Here is a 17,146-nt window from a genome sequence, read left to right as displayed (position 1 = left end):
AGATCACGATGTCGTGAAGCTGGCAGCAGAAAGGATGTTTCATATCCGCCGCCAAGGTTTGTGAGTGGTAGCGCTGGCTAGCACTTCCAGGGTTAGTTCTTGCAGATAAACATAAATAGCCCAGAAAGTAGATGGGAAAACGGCGTGGTAGCTGAATTGATAAGAGCATTGCACGCGGAATCTGAAGACGTGGGTTCTTATCCCACCTGCTGCCAGTTGTTTTTTCCTCCACTTTCAGTTCCATTTGTTTATCATTTCTTTAACTGAATTAGTACGTACAAGTAATTTCCCCTGCGTTGTTTTTGGTGTCTTTGTTTGTTGGCTTCTTAAGATTAATAAAGATCGGGTCGCTCGGTTCGCTCTCTTCTCATTCATTACATTACATTACAAGGGTCCGTAATCCGGCAGCATTGATGCCTTCAGGTAGCATGTGTGGGTTTATTTACCAGTTGCCGTCACCCGAATAGATCACGCACTCCGGAGGCCTGCGGAAAAAGGAATGTTTCCCATCCGCCGTCAAGGTTTGTGAGTGATGGCGCTGGCTAATACTCCCATAGCTGTACTAGTAAAACATAAATGGTGGAAGGCTACAGCATGGGAACTGACGGAGACACAGCGCTCACATTTAACAAATATGTTTATTTTACCCGTGCCTTTTGTTTTTGACACAGCACGTGTGCTGGATGTTTGAGCCAAGTGCGAACAAGCCTTTGCTTCCATTTAGGTCTGCACGCTCTAAACTGGTGAAGAGAAATATTGTTGTCTCTGCCTCACAAATGCCTTGAGGAAATAGTGTGTCCACAAGACAGAAGAAAGCTTTCGGACGCAGCTATTCCGTCTCAGCGAAGCCGAATATGCGTTACTTTGCACGTTCGTGTCGCGGAAGGCATACTAAAGAAAGTTAAGACATGGTCATGCACGGACACAGCTCCCAGAAGGACAAAGTCGGGACAACGCAAAGAAGGCAGTTATTCCATATTTTCATGGCATCTCGCAGTACCTTAAGAAGGTTGGCCGGAGTGCAAATGTTGATGTGGTTTTTTTCCGCTCCTATAAAAGTGGTGTCACTGAGTAAGAAAACTTGAAACCAAGAAACTATACACCACTCTTCGGAGCGCAAAATTAAAAAAAAATGTGCGTTTGCGTGTGTGCGTGTGTGTTTTATTTTTGCGCTCCAATGAGTTGTGTATAAATTGAACATACTCGTGGCGGTCATGTTAAACGAGGCGAATATAATTTTAGCATGGTTTACTCATTCTCGCAAGGTATTAAGCAATTTCGCTTCATGAAATTTAGTATATGTTAACGCGTGACGTCTTGCCGAATTTTGCAATGTGGCATTTATCGGCGAGGAGGAACATATTATGCAGGCTAACTTGAGCGGACATGCAGAATAACAGCGAACATTCAAGCAAGCAGAGCTCAAGATGCAGAGGCCCGGCGAGCTTTCATGTTATAGTTTAAATGTTTGCAAACGTAGGATCCAAAATACTTCCTGTTTCGCCTTCTTTAACAGCTTGCTATGTTATTCGTGGAATGAAGAGAATACAAGCAATACAAGGGTGCAATAGTGTGCAAGTATATACGCGTAGTGCGTGCCGATGGAAGCGCCACTGGTGGTGGCCTTGCGCAGATCCCACGGGAGAGGAGCCAGGCGCGCGCCGTAGTTAGTTGTGTAGTCTTCATCTTATTCACATTTTCAGAGCAAAATGGGCAGCACCGTTCGCATGTGTGGGGTGGCCAAAGCTTCAAGGAATGTCGAAGAAGAATTGTTGCACGGTGGGGGGCTCAAATACCGGCGAAAACGTGCCGGCGATACGGTTCTAATCATTCCCCGCAAAGTGTCATCAGCGGGAGCAACGGTAGCAATGGATCGTCGCTTCAGCGGGAAATTTCTTGTTCTCATCCTTTCTTTTGTGGCGTCAGTGTTCTTTTGTACTCGATCATAGTTAGACACGTAAGCGACGAAGTTCGTCTACAGTGCAGCATGCGGTTTAAAGGCATTCCGTTAAAGTTCGGAATGCCATTTGCCGCCTATGTTGTTGTCCGCTTCTTTACCGCGTTGTGCTAGCTAGACAGCACGACTGCACCAGCGCATTGTGTTGTATGTTAAAGCTACTGAAGTTTGCAAGAACTGAAACTGTTGGTTTTATGTGGCTCGGTAAATCCTCGTAGCAGCTGTCGTGCACTTCATGTTTTTACATCTATTTTATGGGTGGCTTCGCACATGTTTGACTGTTGCCAGTTGCTTCATGCATAACCCTTGTTGATTCTTTTGAGCTGCGAGTTTTTCTCCCTGCCTCATTTGTAAAGGGTATAAATTACGCTGTGTCCTATCGAAATGATGCCAAGCAAGTGCTTCCTTACTGGTTTTATTCTTTTCGCCCGAGGACATCTTTCATATTGTGGCTTTTTGGGAAATGTGTTTAGAAAATAGGTAGTACAGGGCGAGAATTGCTAATAGTTGCTGCATATGGTATTTTTGTTCCATTTTCTGCTGAAAAGTTCGCGTCGCGTTTGGGAAGTCTTCACACCTTGATGCTGTCTGAGCAGACTTAACAGCCTGAGTGACTTGTTTGTTTCACAACGTAGTCTCTTGTTGCATGTGAATTTTGTACTCAATTGAATTCTTCCTTATTATGCTTATGCCGCAGAGGATTAAACCCGGCCTTGCCGCCAGCGCTCGTCTACTTTGACTGGCGCTGCTCTGCCTTTAAGTATGTATCATGTGGCACCTCTCTCTAGTAACATTTAATAAAAGTACTGAAAAGTTAGAGTTTAGCTTTGTACGTTTCCAAGCAGCTCCCTTGGGGAACTTAAAATTGCAACAACTGCAGCGGGAATGGCAGTTCATCGGAGTATGCAGCGAATTACATCGGCGGTACAGCGCTAACACCCGCTTTTATTAACCCGTGCGTTTGGTGACTTCGTTGACTAGTGTACGCGTTTCCATCAATAAATTCGCAATTACTGCACTTATTCGGCGATGTCACATGTATTCATCGGCAGAAAAATCACAACGGCATATGCAGACATCGCACCATGTGAATTCGTTTGATATGTCTCCACTAATGATGGGTGCTTATTCTTGATGTACAGAAGCAGTATTACGGCAAGGGTAGAACTAAAAACACGATCGAGACATCGCATTACTCATCAAAACTTATCGCCAAGTTAACATGCGCTCCACTTCGTGTAAATGGGGTTCATGGCGTTTGTCTGCGGCACGCACCTGGCACGTATGAGGACCATGTTGTCCCAAAAACCGGTAACATCGTGTTCATACCCGCTCCCACAGAGGTCAGCGTCTTCCCTACAGCTGTCACCGGAGAAGTAGTCTGGCGCCCGAACAAAGGAGAAATCGCAGCCGCGAACTTCAGCCATCCTTGCTGCAAAGGGTTGTCGTCTGCTACTGCTCCCCCGCGTACTGTTGGAAGCGCTCGCTAGGTGGCTATCAGTGGCGCCTCTATAGGCGGTGCACGAGGCGTATAGCACGCTCCAGCTGGCGCCAGTTTTGCTACATGGTTAAAACACTGTTTCCTAAATAAATTTGACTCATAAATAGACAAGAAGGCTATATGCACACGCTCGACGCATGCGGCGTTTGACCTATTTTTCAACACATCAAGAACATGTACCTATAATCAACTACGGGACTCTGCCAAGAAACGAGCGTTTTCTGGCGTCACAAAGACACTGGTGCCACAGCACGGAAAAAGAGGCGTCTCCGATTCCAGTAGAACTTATTCGACGCCCTTGTGCACCAAATTCACGTGCTACTTCAAGCTACAATGGCGGCACTGGTGGCGGCAGCGTTGATCTGTGTAATGGTGTAATGGCTATTATTCACCACGATCTTATATAAAATCTTATTCTATACGTGTAACAGTTGGATCATAATTGCAATGGTCGGTGCTATCAGTGCTGAATGTATCCGGTATATATGTGCAAAGTTTCAAGGAGAAATACACAGTCCCGCTTTGTTCGCAGCCACCATTCTAAAATTTAATTGACAGCTCTTTAGAAGTTTGCTACAGCGCGGCCAATATAAACATACAGATTTTAAAACTGCGAAACACGTCTCTAGGAGCACGCGTTTTAGTTTTACGACGTTTCATCCCCATTTCCCTGGTAGTTATCGAACGGCTGAAGTTGTGCTCCTGCGTGAACCATCGGGAATAACTTGAATTAGTACCAATTTCATAATTTCGCAAGGTATCCACAAAATAAGACAACTTCGCACTTTCTCCAGCGCGTTGCTCCTAAGACGCCCTGTCGTCTTACGAACTATGTTCCTTGATACGCTCAGTAGTTCTGAAACTGCGCACTTTTGAATATTCTACAAAGCTCCAAAGTTGAATTAACAGTATTTCGGTAATTTATTGATTCTAAGCGTTCTTAAAAGATAATTTATTGGTTTTGAACATTTCTAAAAGGCTATTTGCTTAAACCACATTTCGAACATTTTCACCATATAATTATTGACATATATAGGTGCATACATTTACTTTACACATACAGGTTGCCCTTCTGAATGTTGGAATAAAACATTGTCCAGCTTGACAAACGTACCACAATCACCTAAAAACTTCACTGTGCTGTTTCGAATGTGTATGTCAATAAATCTTGTTCGTCTTTTGCAGCGTACTTTCAAGCGCACATCCTTCAGAGCATTTATAAGCGCAGTACTAGCGTCACTTAAAAAAATAACTGATTTGTTTGAAATATTTTACGTAATAAACGGCCTCTCATAATTACCTCCTCTTCCAGTGGCACAAGCGAGGGTGATCCAAATGAGGAAAATGGACCACAGGATGCGATCGAAAAAGGCCATGAATAGTTTGCCGAACTCGGTAGTGGGGTCATCGGTGCGGTACCATACTGTCTTCACGAAGATGCAGGTGAGCCCACTTGCGACGGCAAGAAGCCAGGCTGCTATCTGGAACATCTGAAAAAGCAGGTCGTTGCATGAAAAAGAAAACGCTGCTGTTCTCGTTGTTCAAAAGCATGAAAATTCTGTCTATGTACTCCCTCGGAGCTGTGTGTGCACTTTCTGTTTAAAGACTTTGATGTGTAATTGAATGTGCGTGCCTGGAGGCGCCGTCTCTCTTCGCTATAACGATTTACATTTAATGCGCATACGCAGCGTGGTGGCTATAGGCATATATGTTGTGCTCTGCAGTGGAGTCCAAGGTCACGAGTTCGATTCCCCATGCTTCTTCGATATGCATGAATTTTGAAGAGGCGCTGTTTGGAGGAAATTAAACCAGGGACCTAGTTTATATATCCACTTTTATATTGCAATTCATGCATTACTGTGCCAGCAAATAGATCTGCTTCGGAGAAGATTTATCGTTACGCGTAAACATTGAAGTTTGAAAGTTTGAGGGCTTTGTTAAAAGTAAAATAAACGGACGCAAACACCAGTACCGACACATGGGGAATGCGTGGCTAGTAAGTACGGGGATGCGCTCTTAATGCTTCGTAGGTGTGTTGATGGCGTAGTATCGTTTATTTTTCTTTTACAACTACGCTGTAATTATAGACGTTACGAGACGAGTGTTTTTCATAATGAATATTGTACGCCATCTATCCTTCTTGTCTGTATTGGTACATGTTAAAGGACGAAAGTTTCTAGGTTGTATGCCGATGGAAGGTGTACTGCGGCCGTATGAGAGCCTTTTGGCACTCTTAGGCTGCATTTCGCAGCTTTTCGCCTCGAGGACTCCTTACAAACTTATCATAAAGTAAAAACTTTCTGTAGTATTCTGCCCTGTAGGATCCATTTCCCCGACTCTATTCCAGTTTTATGCTTTGTGATTCGATCTTTGCGGAATGTACCGTTCCATCGCTACATTCCAGCTCATGGCTGTGAAGTCGTTGGTGGTCGATGTCCAGAATTTCTGCCCAATTTTTTAAAGTTGTCTTCAAAGCAACTTAGATTGTCGACGGCAATCGAGATCCTCTAAGAACATGTAAGCCGAATATTACCGCGAATGTTCATTTACAGTGCTACATCTTAGTTTCAAAGAAGGAACTATCTGATGAAATGCTTTTAGTTCAAGCGAAATGTGAAATAAGAACATGTAAAACAAACTCGTAACGTTGGACTTTTCCTCCATATAAAAAAAAGCATGAAGTATGTTAATTAAAAGCTTTCGTAGTGTAAATTACTGTTATATGGTAGACGGGTCATTCCATTGGATATTGCAGATAATTTATATTCGGTCACAATCCGTCTGAATAAAAAAAGTCGCAGTTTCGCCAGAAAGGCGAAGCATCGAATGGCATAGCAAATTATCAGACATCCATACGAAGTGAGGATAGTATTTTCATCGGCCGTGTCAACTTATAAACATTCACTTAATGACTAAATCAACAAACATGTTATCAGCGCGCAAGGCAAACCTGAACACATTACATTGGATGACCGCGGATACTCTCTGTCGAAATGCTGGCGTGAGCAAGCGCGGCAGCAGCACCGAGCAATGACCTTCGTGCCGTGTATCGCTTCAACGCAAACTCAGCACCGAGAACACACAGCACGCACAAAGCTAAGAGCCGTCGACGCAGCTCAATTCTGCCCCCAACGCATTTGTGTATCTGCGCCGAAGTTGACTGTGTGTCGGTTGTGCCCTTCGTGGACTGCGATCAATTATCAATGGCTACTCCTGGGCGGCATGTCGTTCAGCCATCGATTACTGGGTGAACAGACCCGAGTGCACTGTTGTGCTAACACTGCGGCCGATAAAGGCACGCTGAGTTCCGTCTACCGACGCGGCTGTCTTGGAATTTGTTGTCGCTGATGCGTGCGCTTGAGAGCACCTCGCATTTTGTATTCCTTTTACACATTCATCAAACATTTCGCATATTCAAGCTTTCTATCGCAGCACTTCACGTCGGATTTGCCAAAACGATGGATATGTTTACATCGACATCTACTGCCACAAATCGCTGTTACTTTCGGATATTGGTGAAACGGTGCGTCAGTGATACGAAATAGTGTCAAAACGTAGCAAAACCACGGCCGCTGGCAAAACATACAAATCTGCGCATATGAGCCGCGTTGTTCCACCCTGAGACGAGTCAATATGAGCGGCCGAGACACTTAAACAACAACTGTGATCCAGACACATATATTATGGGCTGTTATTATTGATTCTCGCTTTTGTTTAATTTCACATACTTTCAGTTTGTCGTGCCATAAAATATTATTAGAAAAACTGTGCCTGGTATTAGCCCTCACTTATAGGCTGTGTAGTTCTCGCGCGAAAGCGCGGATACCATCGCTGACACCATTGGTAACTGAGCGAGTATATGCTGCTGTACCGAATGCACTGTCTCTTCTTTCCTGTTTGACGCAGAGGTAAATAGTGCTTCTCTGGAGTTAAGAAATGTTCCAGCATAACAATAAGTACAGAACCACCCTGTACTTAGCGAATGCGACCGGCAGCCTTCCGGAACGTTGACGGAAGTACAGGATGTTGGCACAGCGCAGTGTCGCCGCTTGCCACTTATTGTGTACGGGCCATGCGAAGTGTAGAGTAGTTGGTATCGAATTGCTATAGGGTCACAACTGAACAATAAGAGCGGTTTCCTTCGTCCTACCTGCCTATTTTTTAAGTTCAGGTCCACTAGTAGCGGGTGCATGAACTTGACGGGGCCAGGCTTAGCCCAAGCTTCGCTAAACAGGATCAACATATATATATATATATAGGCTCAAACTTAACGTGCACGGCTTGGGAGGACTGAAGCTCGCGCATTTCAACTTCGAAGGAATGTCGATGCATTTTGAGCACGAACAAATATATGTACAAGCGAATGCGCTGCGGATATCGCGTTGTCGGTTTGACGGCCGATCGCGCGGGGTTCCATCGAGCGATCGAGGTCGGCACGCTGATTGTACTGGCGCCGTCGACAAGAAAGCCCATCGTGCGACAACTCGCGCCCGTTGGTTGCGTCGTTGTCGGCCCATTGTGATCAAATTGTCTCAGCGACACACTGTGCTAGATTAGCACAGCGACACACTGGCTAGACAAGCTGCCACGCCCGCAGTACAGTCGACTTTATAAGAAGAAAGAGAACAACGAAATCGAAGCGTGGTAAAGGAATTCATATTATCGGACTTAGCATCCCGAAACTGCTGTGCATTACGAGACGCAGTAATGGGGAGCTCCGGATTAATTCTTGCCACCAGGAGTTATTTAACATGCACTCAAAGTAAGGTTTTTGCATTTCCACCGGAATGTGACAGGCTCTGCCGAAACGCTACAACCACCTTGATAAAGAGCGACTGTCGTCGAAAGAACGATTGAGCTGTTGAAGAATGTTGTACAACCTGGCAGGATTTTGCCGGCGTATCGAAGCTGACAAGGGCTCCATTCCGAGCCTTGCAAGTGAATGGCTTCGAAGAAAAGTGAACCTGGAATAACAGCGATTTGCACATTGTTTCTTGTACTACATTTATATGATCAGCACCACTGCATTGAGCGCTTTGCAATCTGGAATGCAAGGAATTCTCGGCGCGGAAGACGAGCCGTATTCATGCCCTAACAACCTTTAGTTATGTAAACATAAATAGAAAGCACCATACCGACTCTATAAAAGTGCACGCGCTGTATCAAGCGGGCACAACGCTATACTGTACTGAGTGTCAGGCAAAGTAAGGTGTGTGCCAGTAAGTGGTTTCAAGAAGGTCAGATGGGCTGTACACTTGCATATCTAATTATCTAGAAGGAGATAAAATTAAGATTTAGGTATCGCGTGTGTTAGTTGAATCCCTCTACCTTAATTATATAAACTGCTCCATATATACACAATCAAGAAAGGGGATGACAGATGGAATAGCACACTGTGGTATAAAGTTTGTAAACAGGGATAAGGTGCCTCAGAAAGGCTAGTCAACGTTTCGATAGGAGGACCTATCTTCGTCAATGGCGGCCTCGTCATCCTCGGCATGTTAGTTTTAAAGGGTTAGTGCAATGACATCACGTGCGGGTGTTGTCGCTGGCGGCTGGTTTTAAAGGGAGTGACTTCAGAGGTAATGAGCGCTGTCGTCCGACGTCTGTGAGCTTCGTTCCCAAGACGAGGGGACAAGAGCGGGAGAGTGGGAACGCGGGGAGAAAAGTAAAGAAAGAAAAGCAGAGAAAAAAAGCCAGGTCGACACCAAGACCCCAAAAAAATGGAAAGAAGAAGAAAGAAAAAAAAAGAAAGACGGGGGCATGGGAGGGCGTTGGGGAGGCGAGAGGTTAGGAAGCATTCAGGGGTGTCGTTGGCGGCATGTTTTTGTGGCATTAGACGAGCCGGTCAGGCGGTCAGTGCGCGATTAACACGAAAGACAAAAACAAAAGAACATGAGTTGAAAGAGTGACTTCAGTAGCATAGCAGCAATACGTCGAGTAATTACTTGACTTATTACTCGACGTATTGCTGCTATGCTACTCCACTCCACAAGGTTAGCTATAATAGTCTGTCGTCGAAGCCGCCTGAGACTAAGCGAAAGCCGCTTACACAGTCATTTGCTACGAACGAAGTGAATTTTATAAAAGTAATGTTAAATTCAATTCGAAGTGGGCAGCCGGGACTGCCGCCATGTTTTACATAAACTGCGTAAACTACGTAAATTGCACGAAAGCGGTAACGCTAAATCTAAGAAATAGCGTGGGTGCGCTATACGTTGTGTGCAGTTAAGCGTTCTGTGCATGCGCAGTGACGACCCGCTATTTTATAGCGCAGGCAGTGGTATAGCGTAGGCTAAATTAAAACTGTCTGTAGACAAAGAACATATTTTTCAAATGAGAATGATTTATTTATAATACAACAAAGCGTGCAGCATAGTTTCACTGAAGGTTCTTCAGACAGAATGAGAACTTATATACCAAGCCCTTACAGTAAAAAGTAAGACCAACTGCATCAGTAAATACAAACGCAGACAGGCAGTGTTCGCGCCTACAGCATTTAAAATGTGAAACAAGCATAACGCATGAACTTGCATGAACTTCCTGCGGCTGTGACCAACAAAAGTTTGGCTTCTCACTTCGCTGTTTTCTTGTGCATTAAAAAGTTTTACATATAAACAAAAATGTGTAAAATAGCAGATAAGTACAACATCAGGAACAGGACACACACACGTCCTAAACTTGCTGTAAGGCTACATTTTCTATGCGTAAGTTATCTAATGAAGAATTTGGACAGCTAAGTACTCGCAGCTTTCTTAAAAGAAAGAATGAAAGTGCTGCATGAAAATGTACGTATTTCAATTGAAACATTTTTCTGGGAGCCAAGCAATATGAAAAATGTTTCGTCCTGAGAAGTACACTACGCATACATGTCGCAGTGTTTCTGTGAAAGGAGCAAAACCCAAGTGAAGTTATTTTATGCATACATTGCAAATAAGAGAAAAAAGTATTTTCAAATATGTATTTCATTTTGACATAATTGCTTCGTCATCACAAACACATGAGATATCCTTCGTATATGTTCAGAACTATTTGTAATGATCACTCCTGGACCTCCAAGTGATCGTGGGCGGGAGGACCGGGAACGGAAGGGAGAAAAACGGACAGCTCGCCTTCTTCCACGTTAGCGGCGGCGTCGGCCTAGCAGGAGAATGCAGAAAGAAAGAACCAGAAAGCTCGCCTTCTCGCATAGTGTTCGCTGCAGGTGTTTCCCGGTAAAGATTAGGCTTGCATAAGCTTCGTGGCAACTGCAGCTTATAGCTGTTAAACTTATATAGCTCTCCAGCTGGCACCAGATCTGCTGTACAGTTGGAGTGTTCGACAAGTGAATTTTGTTGTGAAGTACCGCGAAAAATAGTCCATTCATGAGCTCGACGCATGGCGTAGATTCTTTTTATCTGAACACATCAAGAATATGTGCCTATAGTATAATATGCCACAAAATACTTCTTTTAACAGAATAGCTGCTTCAGCTTTCGTTCTGCTGTTGAGCGTTACCAGAAAACTCAGCCATGCTCGGCGCCCCCTCACGTTGCCTAGCAACCACCTGCGAGTCCACAGAGCCACGTAACCTCCTCGCACCCCACGCGCGTAGGGCGGAGTAGTGACATCACAGGCGAGTAGAAGCTCGGGCCAGCGCGGCGGCACACCTCTTGCCTCCTCTACTCTGCCCTCTACGTGCTGTTGCCATTGGAAAACCGCAGAAAGTCCGGACGCCCGACGCAAAAGCGGCTTACCAGGAAAAGTGCCATACTGCCAAGCGAGGAGCGATGGGTTGAGGCCGAGCTGATCCGTAACACCACGCCGAAGCTGCGGCTGAGAAAAGGCGGCGCCGAGTCGAGGATCCCGAGTTTCATTCCGGGGAACGCGAGAGTCGGTGCCTGAACGCTCGACGTCGCCGAGAAAGCGATCCCAGCCTGCGACTGCTCGAAAACTTCCAGCGTCAAGACCACCGAGAAACGGCGGGCGCGAACGGCCGATTCCCGCACGAATTTGTGGGCATGGAGTTTGGGCACACCTGTCGCGTCTGTGACCTACAAGGAAGTACGACGCGCGGCTCAGGGGGACTACGATCAAAGGAGAGCTGATCCTGCCCATCGGGCCGAGGCCGCCGCCGGCAAATGCCTTCGCTGAGACGAGGATCCAGAGTTTCGGGCAAGAAACAACGAACGCTGCCGACTGAATGCTCGGCGCCGCCGGGAATCGTTTCCGGGCCTGCGCGTCACCGAGCACTTCCAACGCCAAGCCCGCAAATCCATGGGAGGTGCGAACGGCCGCTTCCAGCGCGAATTCCTCGACAGAGAGATCGGGCATATGCTGCCGCGTCTGTGACTGGCTCTGGTTCGACGTGAATCTCTCCATGGTGAGCTCGGTGCGGAACTTTGAACATAAGAACTTTGCGAAGCAGAACTTCGCGAAGAACAGAACTGAACCTCGCGAAGCACTGTCTTGCAAGTGTTTCGCAAAGCCTTCCCCGACGCCACCAACCACAACGACGGTTGGAGGACGAGGACCGGATCGACGATGATGACGACTGGCACTGAAGCACTGTACATCATAAATTGTGATGCACGTACTGTGGCTTGTATACATGTAACATGCTGCGGCTTGTGTGGCTTACCGGACTGGCCGTGTATGGTTTCGCAAATACTTCGCGAAAGTTAGCCAATCAGTATGAGCATAGTTAAGCCATGCATAACTTCGTAAGACTTAGCAAAACGTAGCAATGATTGTATGTGCCTAACCAAGCCATGCATAACTACGCAAAACTTAGCAAAACCTAGCAACATGAACTTAGTATGAACCTACCCGAGCCATGCATACCCTCGCAAAACTTAAAAAAAACCTAGCAATAATTAGGCAAAGCCGGAACTAGCTCCGCTGTGACCCAGCCTTGCACCTGTTTGGAACCCACCGACCGCTGCCACCAGTTATTTGGAACGCACCGCTGGCGCGATCGGTTGTTGGGAACTCGGCGCTGACGCCCGTGGTTGTACCTGGGTCGCAAGCCCCAAGGGTAGCGTTGGCCTGGCGGCCTGGGGTACAACTGGAAGCATCCGAAGGTCCCGGCAAAGCATGAGTCGACTGGTAACAACAAAACAACTTGTTTATTTTAACATCGCAAAGAGTTGGCGGTCAGGTTGACCGAAGTAGAGAGACGGGAGAGCACTTTACTCAACAGAAGAAATCGGAGCCCTCCTTTTGGCGTCCGGGGGCAGCTGTTTTTATACTCTCGCAGTTGAGGGCAAGAAGGAACCCCTCAATAGACGAGCACGTGATTGTACAATGGGCTAAGGTGACGCACACTGCCGCCGGTCGGGCACAAAGACTGGAAGGAGAGGGTGACCCCTTGCTTTCGCATCGCCTGGTTCGGGCACAATGACTGGAAGGAGAGGGTGACCCCTGCTTTCGCATCGCCTGGTTCGGGCACCATGGCACATACACTCACACACGCACATGAAGACACGTGGCATCGGAACATGCCTGGAAACGCCTGGAAACGCCTGGCGGGGAGCGTTGCGGCGACGCCGAACGGGCCAAAATGTCTGCCGCCTCGCCGCAGTCGCGCCGGCAAAACCGCGTGTCGCAGGCGAAACGCAACAGACCGCCCCGCCGGGGGAAGGAGATCCCGATGGACAGGGGACTGCATCCGCTGTCCGGAGGGATGTCGCTCGATGATGCTCATAACCGAAGTCGGGCGTCCCTCGACGTTTCTTGAGCGCAGCGCACAGAGAAGGCCTCGTTCTCTCGTTCAGGTTCGCACGGGACACTGCAAAGTGACTTCGGGAGAGTTCACATTTTTGTTCTCGTTCCCGGCAAGCGTTAGAACTACGCTGAAACTCAACCGCTCAGTCAGCAAGCACGGCACAACCCTCACTAAGCCCTGCCAGGCTCTTTCCCCTTTTTATACCACTGCCTAGTTCCTTACAGTAGTCTAGCATCACTCAGAACGCGTCCACAAATTGGAAAATTGCACTAGAAAGCATATCATCACTTTGAAACACTAAACAAAAGCAATATGTTAAAAAAAATCCTGCCTCAGGAAGAAAAACATCAGTAACCAACAATTTTGAGGCTGATTCCTACGTTAGGGGCTTCGACTTAAGCCATCGGCGTTACCGTTGAGACTCCCCTTTTTGTAACGCACCTCAAAGGAATATTGTTGTAAAGCGAGGCTCCAGCGCAGGAGGCGGCCATTTTTGGGAGAGATGGTCTGCAGCCATTGGAGAGGGCAGTGATCCGTCTCAATGATAAACCTCGAGCCGGCTAGATAGCATGACAATTTCTGAACGGCCCACACGAGACACGCACACTCTTTCTCGGTGGCGCTATACGCCTGCTCACGACTGGTCAGCTTACGACTAGCATACAGGACGGGGTGTTCTACTTCTCCATTTTCCCGTTGGCACAGTACAACGCCCATGCCTCGCTCACTAGCATCGCACTGAACAACGAACCCTTTTGTATAGTCTGGCGATCGTAGCACAGGCTGGCTTGTTAGGGCACTCTTTAGGGCGCTAAAAGCTCTTTCCTTTGTCTCGTCCCAGACGACTGTTTGAGGCTCTGTCTTTCTTAGAGCATCCGTCAGGGGAGCCGCGATATCAGAGTACCTAGGGATGTACCTCTGATAGTAGCCGGCGACACCCAAGAACGACCGAATATCGGTCTTGGTGCGCGGTTGCGGAAAGTCTCGCACAGCGGCCACTTTTATTTCAGAGGGGCGGCGACGACCCTGACCAATCACGTGACCGAGGTAGACAACCTCGGCCTGTGCTAACTGGCACTTAGGAGCCTTTACTGTCAAGCCCGCTTCGCGCAGGCGGGTTAGCACTGCCCGCAAGTGTGCCATATGCTCAGACCAGGATGCGGAGAATATCGCTACGTCGTCTAGATACGGTAAAGCGAATTCTTGCTGTCCCCGCAACACTTTATCCATGAGGCTTGAAAAACAGTATGGCGCGTTCTTCAAACCAAAACTCAACACTTTAGGACGGAATGTTCCCATTGGTGAAATGAACGCCGCATACCTACTAGCCTCTTCTGTAAGTGGAACCTGCCAATAACCCCTGACAAGATCTAGGGTGGAAATAAACTGAGCGCTACTAACTTTCTCAAGGCGCTCCTCGATGTTAGTGATCGGATAAATTTGATCCTTAGTGATGGAATTAAGCCTGCGGTAGTCGACGCAAGGACGAGGTTCCTTGCCCGGTACCTCAACTAAAATCAAAGGGGAGGTATAATCACTCTCACCTGCCTCAATAACACCGAGCTGTAGCATTTTCTTTACCTCAGCCTCCATAATATCGCTCTGGCGGGGTGACACCCGATACGCCTTGGATCGTACTGGCTCTGGGGAGGTAAGTTCTATATCATGAGTAAGTACAGAAGTCCTACCAGGCCTCTCAGAGAACAGACCTTGAAACTCTTGTAATAGCTGGTGTAGTTCGGTTTTCTGTTCGGGCGACAGCGGTGCTTTACTGATAAGGTCACTAATGACTTGACCGGTGTCTTCCCTGTTCGTCACTGAGCCTAGTCCCGGAAGCTCGACCGGAAGCTCTTCAGGAACGTTTACCATCATGCACACCACTGCTTCCCTTTGTCTATAAGGTTTGAGCAGATTACAGAGGTAAACTTGCTGTGCTTTCCGCTTTCCTGGCAGACTTACCACGTAGTTAACGTCCGACAGTTTCTGAACAATTCGTGCTGGGCCCTCCCACTGCACGTCTAGTTTGTTGTTTAGCGATGTGCGCAATATCATGACCTCATCGCCCACCTCAAAACGACGGGCCCTGGCTGTCCGATCATAATAAACCTTGGCCCTCTGCTGGGCCTTTGTCATTGCTTCACCTGACAACTCCTGTGCCCTTCTTAAGCGTTCGAGGAGCTTAAGTACGTACTCCACCACGACTGGGTCGTCGCCCCTACCTTCCCACGATTCTCGAAGCATGCGAAGCGGAGATCGAAGCGAGCGACCGTACACCAGTTCAGCTGGCGAAAACCCCGTAGCCGCATGCGGCGCGGTCCTTAAAGCAAACATCACCCCAGGCAGACACAGCTCCCACTCAGTTCGATGTTCAAAACACAACGCTCTCAACACGCGCTTCATGACGGAGTGGAGCTTCTCAACGGAATTCGACTGTGGGTGGTACACTGAGCTGTGTAGCAGCTTTACCCCACACCTTTCGAGAAAAGTTGTCGTCAAAGCGCTAGTAAACACTGTGCCCTGATCTGATTGAATTTCCGCAGGGAAACCAACTCGCGCAAATATGGACAGTAGTGCATTAACTATCTCAACTGAGCTGAGTTCTTTAAGCGGCACTGCTTCAGGGAACTTTGTCGCTGGGCAGATCACAGTCAAAATGTGTCTGTACCCCGTGGCTGTTACCGGCAGAGGTCCCACTGTATCAATAACGAGCCGTCTAAAAGGCTCCGTTATGATAGGTACCAATTTCAACGGCGCCCTTGATTTGTCCCCTGGTTTGCCCACCCGCTGACAAGTGTCACATGTCCTCACGAAATGGTCTGCGTCCCGAAAACACCCTGGCCAATAGTACTCTTGCAAGAGACGGTCCTTAGTTTTCTTAACTCCAAGGTGTCCGGACCACGAACCCCCGTGTGACAAGCGCAACAGATCCTGACGATAGCAGTGAGGCACGATCAGCTGATCGAACTCTACTCCTCGGCGGTCTAGATACTTCCGGTACAGGACTCCACCTCTTTCCACAAAACGCGCAGTTTTCCTGGCGATACCTTCTTTGACATTGCAGCGCACGTTTTCCAGGCTGCCATCCTTTTTTTGCTCGGCTATCAAAGCCGACCGGCTGACTTTTAGCAACCTATTAAGTCCGTCTGACGTAGGCGCGATGAGCAAATCTGTAGATAGCTCTTCTAACTTTCCCTTATCGGGCATTTCCTCTCCAGTATCTGGCGCCTTCAACGCTACAGACTCAATTTTATTCAGTTCGGGCGTGCTCTGAATATCAGCTTGCTGCGCCTCTGACCCTTTTTCGTTGTTTGATAACGTCGGCCCCGCAACTACCGCCTTTGCAGCGAGCTCCCGAACCTTCGATCTGGTTAAGGCCTGAACACTAGCTTCACCAAACAAAAGCCCCTTTTCGCGCAGGAGGTGATCGGACCTGTTTGAAAATAGGTACGGGTACTGGGGTGGCAGCATAGATGACACTGCCGCCTCCGTCTCAAGCGCTCCGAAAGGTCCTTCAATAAGCACTTTTGCTACCGGCAGACACACGCTATGAGCTTCCACGGCTTGCTTGATCCACGCGCACTCGCCCGTGAACATATGGGGTTCTACGTAAGACGGGTGAACTACATCCATCGTAGCTGCGGAATCGCGAAGCACTCGGCACTCTTTCCCGTTCACGAGGAGGTCTCGCATGTAAGGCTCGAGAAGCTTCATGTCCTCGTCAGTGCTGCCTATTGAAAAAAACACAACTTTTGGTGTTGTTTCCGGACACTGCGCCGAAAAGTGACCCGGCTTCTGGCACGTATAACAAACGCGCGCTCGCCTCATCTCGAACCGCTTTCTGCGTTTGGCTGCCGCCGTCTCTTTACGTTTGGTCGGACTGCTTTCACTCGCATCCTCACTACGCGTGTCCCCCTTTAATCTCATAGGTGTGAACTTCGGCCTCTCAAACTTCGAGCCAAATTCACCCTTTTGACCGTCCTTA

General features: G+C 47.7%; 1 protein-coding gene across 1 annotated transcript in view; it reads right to left on the bottom strand.

The window, feature by feature from the left end:
* LOC142576843 (nose resistant to fluoxetine protein 6-like) overlaps nucleotides 1–17,146 on the bottom strand; it is a 74,450-nt gene that overhangs the window by 18,693 nt on the left and 38,611 nt on the right. Inside the window, exon 5 of the mRNA XM_075687053.1 lies at nucleotides 4,759–4,948. Within this exon, the coding sequence (XP_075543168.1) occupies nucleotides 4,759–4,948 (190 nt within the window). The remainder of the gene's footprint in view (nucleotides 1–4,758; nucleotides 4,949–17,146) is intronic.

The sequence above is a fragment of the Dermacentor variabilis genome, chromosome 1 (assembly GCF_050947875.1).
Source record: "Dermacentor variabilis isolate Ectoservices chromosome 1, ASM5094787v1, whole genome shotgun sequence".
Classification (NCBI taxonomy): domain Eukaryota; kingdom Metazoa; phylum Arthropoda; class Arachnida; order Ixodida; family Ixodidae; genus Dermacentor; species Dermacentor variabilis.
Note: the sequence above shows the minus strand (reverse complement) of the source record. Positions and strands in the feature narration are given on the sequence as shown.